This window comes from Acyrthosiphon pisum, chromosome X, assembly GCF_005508785.2.
Source record: "Acyrthosiphon pisum isolate AL4f chromosome X, pea_aphid_22Mar2018_4r6ur, whole genome shotgun sequence".
NCBI lineage: Eukaryota > Metazoa > Arthropoda > Insecta > Hemiptera > Aphididae > Acyrthosiphon > Acyrthosiphon pisum.
Genome location: NC_042493.1, coordinates 47,263,742 through 47,272,023, shown reverse-complemented (window position 1 = coordinate 47,272,023; position 8,282 = coordinate 47,263,742). Strand labels below are relative to the sequence as shown.

The 8,282-nt window shown below is 26.0% G+C and overlaps 1 protein-coding gene across 1 annotated transcript; it reads left to right on the top strand.

The window, feature by feature from the left end:
* The first annotated feature begins 2,153 nt into the window (after positions 1-2,153).
* Positions 2,154-7,051, top strand: LOC100569213 (zinc finger BED domain-containing protein 1-like). Its single transcript, XM_008184175.1, has 4 exons — positions 2,154-2,304; positions 3,057-3,260; positions 3,388-4,498; positions 7,009-7,051. The coding sequence occupies exons 1-4, from the start codon at positions 2,154-2,156 to the stop codon at positions 7,049-7,051; spliced, it is 1,509 nt and encodes a 502-aa protein (XP_008182397.1).
* Positions 7,052-8,282: the final 1,231 nt, after the last annotated feature.

Genomic DNA, 8,282 nt, shown 5'->3' with positions numbered 1-8,282 from the left:
AAATATTTTGATGTATTTTGAGCTCTTTACGGTTACATTTTTATTTTCCATTTTTTTTTTAGTTTTTTTTCTAAAAATATCAATAAAATTTTATTTGTTGGATAAAAAAGCTTGAAAATTTAATAGAAGGCTCCTAGTATATTGTTTCAAAGGCAGATGAAAAATATTAAAAATCGTTAGTCACAGTTTTTTTTTTAAAGCATTTAAAGTTCAAAAAATGACAAAATATGGAAAAATCACGAAAATTTGCAAATTATTTCGAGTTATAAATTCATAAAAATTTTTCTTTTTAAATCTAAGATTTTAAAATGTAATACAAGATTCCTTATAGGATAATCTACCTTTACCAAAAAAAAAATGTCTATAAGAAACTCAAATTAAATTTTTATGGGCGTTTGAAATTCATATTTTTACAACATTTGATATTCACTCGATTTCTTACGTAACGATTTTCTTATTTTGTCGTAATTAAATAACGAGTGACTGTAGAAACTTGAAAATTTCACTGAATGTTTATATTAGCATTTTATATATACGATAAAATTTTTAAAATAATTTGACTCTTTTTGAGCTGTTTACGGACATTGTAAGTTTTCAATTTTTTTAGTTTTTTTTTTCTATAAATATCAATAAAGTTTTATCTGTTGGGCCAAAAAGTGTATAAATTTAATACAAAGCTCCTGATATATTGTTACAATATCAGTTGAAAAATATTAAAAATACATAGGCACAATTTTTTTTTATAAGAATTTAAAGATCAAATTTTGACAAAATTTATCAAATTTTAATTTGAAAAATTATTTTGTAGTTAAAAATTTATAAAATGTTCAATTTTTGTATCTAAGAATTGAAAATTTAAAACAAGATTCCACGTAAGTAATTAATTCTGTTACCAAAAAATCTAAAAAATACATTTACGCAGTTTATTTTTATAGTCATTTTAAGTACAAATTTGGACGAAATTACATATTAAAAACCTAGGATAACTATTTTAGTTATTTTGTTGTGATTGTATAATATTATTCGTGGGTACTTGAAACTTCTAAAGTATACTATTATATATCTATGATAGTACCACGGTTTTTTGTTGATGTATAACGCGTTATAAGTACCTAATAAATATTATGATATGATTAATTTGGAATTTATTATAGGTACCTAATATAATATTATGTCTTATACCTAGACTAACATACCGTCTCCGCTCAGAATCGTTTTTCTTATACAATGATATTATATCATTGAATTCAAATTTAATACCATCCATTATACAGTGACCCACTTGTAACCTACTGTACAGCAGAGCGAAATCCACTCACCCACCTTTTTTCATTTCTCTCCTTCATGTGGTCTGATGTGCACGTGACAGTTGCTAGTTTATACATTGTATAATTTACATTTTTTACTTTAACTAATATAATAATATAATATAGTTTCTATAATAGGTCAATATTCTTATATTTTTATTGCATTGTGTTGCACAGTGCTGTAGTGGAGGGTATACGGCGGTATACACCGTATACTTTCTGGTTATTTCTAATTAACTCCGTATACCTTCTGATTAAGATCGTATACTTTCTGTTGTAGTGAAATTACCAAATAATATAAAGATAAAAGTCATTAGATTATTATTAATATTTTTAATAGAAAAACTAAGAATGTTAAGATAGATAATTTGTATAAAACATAATTTATATAGGTATATATATATAATATATATATCGGGCGATTGATGACAGTGTACTGTAGATTAGATAATATAACAATCAAATAACATTAGTGCTGTAATTTCTGTATTTAAGATAAAAATAAAATGTCCAGCCGACGCACATTACCGTTCATTTTTCATTTTGCCGTTGAAAGTGATTCGTATATCATATCTGTGTATAAGTTATGTCCAGTCGATCAATAAAAAGGTACGTGTTTATTTTATTTGCAAATCTATTTTAATAAACAGTTATAATATGGATAGTTGGTTAAAAATGGGAAGTTTATTAGAAAGAAAAAGGAAATTGGAAAATAATAAAAACACTCCGAATAAAATAAAAAAAAATAATGATATTATTTTACCAGAAACCTCTAAAACCACCGATAATGTAACGTTAGTGAGTCCTAGTAGTAGCAACAGTAATATTGAAAGCGAAAAATGGCCAATGGTATGGAGTGAGTCTCAATGGATCGAATTTAAAGAAAAATATCCATGGATTGTTAGTGCAGATGGAAAATTAGGATGTAATATTTGTTCGTCTATAACATGCTTGGGGGCGTCAAAGAAAGAAAGATTACGTATTTCTAATGAGTGGAGTAATGGTTTAATTAACTCATAGTATACCTTCTGCCTTTTTTAGGACTACAGCACTGGTATTGCATATCACATTCTTAGTAGGTAAGTATCTAATAAAATTAATTTCGATAAATACGATTTTTTGGTTTTTTTAATTTAAAATATTATCTATATAGAACTAAAAGTTCCCTATGTTCTCTGCAGGTTATCGCATTGTTTTTTCGCACCAGTTTCTACTTGTTTTTTTTTTAAATGCGACCTGGTAGTAGGCAGCGTTCTGTAGTCTGGGATCATTTTAAGAAAAGTGCAGATAACAAATATGCTGTTTGCCAAAAATGCAAAAAAGATTTTAAGTATTATGGAAATACAACGAACTTAAAAGGTAACATAAATGTATATACGTTTTAAGATATTATATTGTTGTTCGTCATTTGATTTAAAGAGTTTTAATTTATACTAGATTTAAATTAAACTAAATTAGGTAAACATTTACAATATTATTTAAAAAATACAACAAATGTCAAATAAATTTATAAAATTATTTTATTTTATCAATTATTAAATTATTAATTATCAAGAGTTCTTGGAGATTTATTCCTAATTAAATTCGTAAATTTTCAAATTGACCAATTTTATGCTTTGCTCAAAATCTAAAATTCATTACTTTTTTAAAATGTATTGAAACTCTTTAATTTTAATCTCGTCATTAAAAATAGGTACGCAATACTTACTTGTCGTAACAATATGTTTTTAATTGATCTATATTATATAGATCATTTGAAAAGAAAACATCCATTAACTTTAAATATGGCATTCGTAAATGAGGATGATCCAGACTCCGAATTACTAACTGTAACCAATTTAACGGGCCCGTCAACTTCATCAATCTCTTCTTCTTTACCTAATAACGATTTAACAACACCAGAACCTCTTTTAGAGCCTCCTGTAAAACGTCAACGCCAACTTAGGTTATATGGTTATATGGTATTTAAAAAAAAAATAAACTTAGTGACGCTGACAATAAATCAATAGATAAGGCGTTAATAAAAATTATCGTTTCTGATTACCGACAATATTATTACCTATTGAATATAACGTTATAGTTTCAAAATTAAAAGGTATGTTAAAAACTGTTCTCAATGTATCAGTTACTACAGATATGTGGACATCTGACTCTAATAACGCCTATATTACAGTCACATGTCATTTCATATTCGATGATATTTTATACTCACCAGTTGCAACAAGGGAAGTGCATGATTCACATACTGGGGAGCATATTGCTGCTTCACTTAGTCTCATTTTTAATGAATGGGAAATAGGTAATAAAATTGTCACTGTAGTATCCGACAATGGAGCAAATATTAAAAATGCAATTAACCAACACCTTAAAAAACATCAACATCCTTGTGTGGCACATACACTAAATTTAAGTGTAATTGAAGCCATAAACAATAATAATGAACTAAGTCATGTAATACAAACATGTAAAACAATTGTTGGACATTTTAAACACAGCACTTCTGCTACTGAAAAATTAAAAATGTACCAAAACCAAATGGGTCTGCCTCAGTTAAAAGTCAAACAAGATGTGTCTACGAGATGGAACTCCAAATTAATCTTGATGGAAAGACTTCTTCAAATTAAGGATCCTTTGTCCGCTGCTATAAATTCTCTTCCACGTGCACCAAACGGTTTGACTGCCTTAGAATGGGAACTTATAGAAGACTGTATACCACTTTTAAAACCATTCGAAAGCATGACAACAGAATTGTCTGGCGAAAAATATCCGACATTATCAATGTTTATACCACTAATACGAGGCCTACAATTTACCCTTGGAAATATCAAACCAAAAACCAATTCTGGACGATTATTAAAAACAGCATTATCAAATTCTGTATCCAGACGTTTAGGATCATTAGAAGGAGATAAAACAAGTTCAAAATCAACATTCATCGACCCAAGATTGAAAAAAACGGCTTTTGGTTTAGTGGAAAATGCTAATCAAGTACAGAAATGGATAGAAGAAGAGTTGTGTGCGATGATATCAGAAAATACAAACGAAGATCTAATCAATAATGTAACTATACCACATGATGATACTAGTATTCAAGATCAAACTAGCTCATTGTGGAAACATTTTGATACGAAAGTAGCACAAGTAAAAACTACAGCTACACCAAGTGTAATGGTTACATTAATGATGCGCCAGTATTTAGAAATGCCCCATTTGGAAAGGACAAAAAATCCATTGGAATTTTGGAAAAAATATAAACAAACATTTCCTGAATCATATAAAATAAGTTTAAAATATTTATGTGTTCCCGCTACATCAGTTCCATCAGAACGAGTCTTTTCTAAAACGGGCCAGATAACGAATGACCGTCGAAACAGACTTTCCCCGAAAAATTTGGACCATATAATTTTTTTAAATAGCAATTTAAATTTGTTTTAAATGCTGGTAGCACATATACAAATTAAGTTGTTTTACAAGTCGTACAATTTTTTTTTATTTTAATGAAGTATTAACTGATATTTTAAATATAAATAATAAATACATTTTTTGAAGAATCGTGTTTTTTTTATTACCTTATGAATATAAAATAAGTAATAACATTATACATTTTAACAATTATAATATAATTATAATTACGATAAATACGTCATATGTATTTATAAAAGATTTATAATATCGATTATACCTTACCAAAAACCTATGTACACTGTACACGTTATTATATTTATTATTATTTTATAAAATGTCAAATAGCCAATAAGTAATCGTAATACCAATTAATTTAATAGCTAATTGTCAAGCGAGTGTTAATAATGTGAATGTCTACTAGTGGGAACTGAGTAGTTACTCGAGTACTCGACACTCGCATTATTGAGTAATGAAAATGAAATACTAAATTGACCGAGAGGTTTTTTCGAGTGAATCTCTCGATTACTTACTTCTCGATTGTCGAAATCACTCGATTGTTCCCATCACTAATACCTAAATTTACAGAACCTTTGTCACATCTTGATTTCACTCGTATATTATTGTTCTGTTTATAGATTTTCTTCAACAGTACCTTTTCTGATAGGAAAGTGAATCTAGTTAGTACTTTGGGGGATCAAAAGTAAATTATAAAAGTATTTTTCCAATAGTTTTCAAAAGCGCAGTGAAAAACAAAAGAAAAATTAAGGAAAAACGGGAATTTTTACGCAAAATCTGTTTTCGAGAAAATTGATTTTGGTTTTTGGTGTAACTTTAAAACGAATGACTGTAGATACATAGGTACTCATTTTATTTTGCATTTTCAGCCAATTTTAGCTATGAATGCATTTTTTTAACATTAATTTTTTATATTTTCCAGTACATTATTTATATTATTTTAGGACATTTTTTATAGTTTTTGTACAAAAACATTTTCTCAAATTTTAGATTTCTGGTTTTTTATTAAGTTAATATATTTTTTTATTTCTATTTTACTTTTTAATTTATTTTTAATAATTTCATGAATTTTAGATTCTGAACGGAGCGATAAATGAATTGATTTTACAATGTGTTTTTTTATTTTAATTTTTTCTTTGACAGTATCTTTCCTGATAGGATTGGTATTTTTTTTTTTTTGGGGGGGGGGGGTCAAAATAAAAATTCCCAGTAGTTTTCAAAAGCGCCGGAAAAAAATTTAGGAAAAACGGAAATTTTTACTCAAAATTGGTTTTTGATAAAACGATTTTGGTTTTTGGTGAACATAAATAACAAAAACTAATGACTTTTCACTGAATGTTTATATTAGCATTTACTATACACGGTAAAATTTTCAAAATATTTTGACTTGTTTTTAGCAGATTCTTAGTTTCCAATTGTTTTAGTTTTTTTTCAATAAATGTCAATAAAATTGTATTTGTTGTTTCAAAAAGCGTGTAAATACAAGGCTCCTGATATATTTTTACAATAGCAGTTGAAAAATATTAAAAATACATAGGCACACATTTTTTTATAAGCATTTTAAGTTTGAATTTTGATGAAATGTATTAAATTTAAAAATTATATTTCGTAGTTAAAAATTTATAAAATGTTCATCTTTTATAGCTACGGAATAAGGATTGAAAATTTAAAACAATTTTCCACGTAAATAGGTAAACAAATTCACTTTACTCACTATAATAATATCATCAAATATAGGTATTTAGTAATACCTATGTCATATAGTCTTCGTCTTAGCTCAGAATCGTTTTTCAAGTGGATGAGCGTCACCCACTTGACAATTTTCTTTTTTTGCTGTAAACTAAACTTAAAGCTTGAATGTTAAATACTGTCTATTAATTTTACAATGCATATTTAAAATTACTCTGACACCCATTATCACACCCTTATCTCTATAATATCTATTATTTTTAAATTAAATATTTTTTATTTATTTAAGTAGATTTTTTTGGTATTTTCTAAGTTCAGTTTTTTGAGTCTTAATGTTTTTTTCAATTTTTGCAGTTTTTTGTGTAATTTAGGTTATTAGAATCCTATCTTTAGTTATAACCTTTATAGAAGTTCGCGATTTAAAAACATAGATAAAAAAAAACATACAAAATATATTTTACATATTATGTTAATTTTTTATAACTATAAGGATTGAAGATTTAAAACAAGGATTCTCATAAGTAGGTTAAATTGTAACCAATAAAAATCCAAAAAATATATAAACACAGTTGTATTTTTATACACATTTTAGGGTTCAAATTTGGACTAAAATAGAAGAAGAAAAACGATGTTAGTTATTTCGTTGCAATTCAAAAACATTATAGGTATTAGGGAACTTACAATTTTTACATATATCTATTATAAATTATTTTACTTTACGCAGTGACATTTTCAAAATATTTATATTAATCTTAAGTTATTATTAATTATTAACTAGGTATCTACCTAAGTACGAATTTATACCATGAACCTATTCATACCACGGTAAGCTGGTATTGACTAAAAAGACAATGAAAAATAATATTATATGATCTAAATAATATGTAGGTATACACTATTATAATAATTAAATATTATTAATATAATAAATTCAATTTTTTCGGAAATGTTTAATACAATAATTAAACAAAAACAATAATAATATAAAAAATAACATTTAAAACCAGTAAAATATTACAAACTATTATAATATTAATTAGTAGATATATATTTATTAACTATTGCCTATTACCTAGTGTAGGTAGTTAATTAAAAAAAAAAATAACTTAGATGTTGAGTCTATGTCTGAGTTAGAATCAGTATACGGTCTACCTACCCACTTGTTATATATTAGTATATGTTTATTATAGTACCTATATAATATTATATTGTAAAAAAGAAGTGTTTATATTAAAATTTTTGTATGTGTTTGAATACAAAATATCTGATAGCTGGTAATCAAAATAATTTTCTTACCGGAGTATTTGGGCTGTACATTTTGAGATGGCTTTTTCGTCCTCCAGTTTAACATTTCTAATTTAACATAAAAAAGTAATTTTATATTTAAATATAAACAGTTTATATAAGTTTCCATTAATTGTAATACTAACTAGTAACTAATAACATTTTGCGGCAAAAAAATATTGAGATTTACGTAAAATGTACATATTAAAGAGCTTAAACTGAAGTATATCTTGACACTCGTATTTTTTCAAGAAAACATTATCTTATCTTCATTATTAGTCACTTATAGAAGTCATCTTGTTCTGTCTAAAAAACGAGTTCAAAGTAAAAATTATCCATAATAAACTATATAAAGAATACATACACAATGAGCAAATATAGAAAAATGTTTATTTAATTTATGCAGTCATTATAATTTTAGTATATCTACTCGAATATTATTCTTTTTCAATTGTGAATGTAATCATCTAAAATTTAATTACTCAAGAAGGTACTTGACTATTCAAGTTAGCAAAACAAAAAAAAGATGATATAAATGAATTCAGAAAGTTAATTGGAATTAATTAGAAGCCACGGAAAATC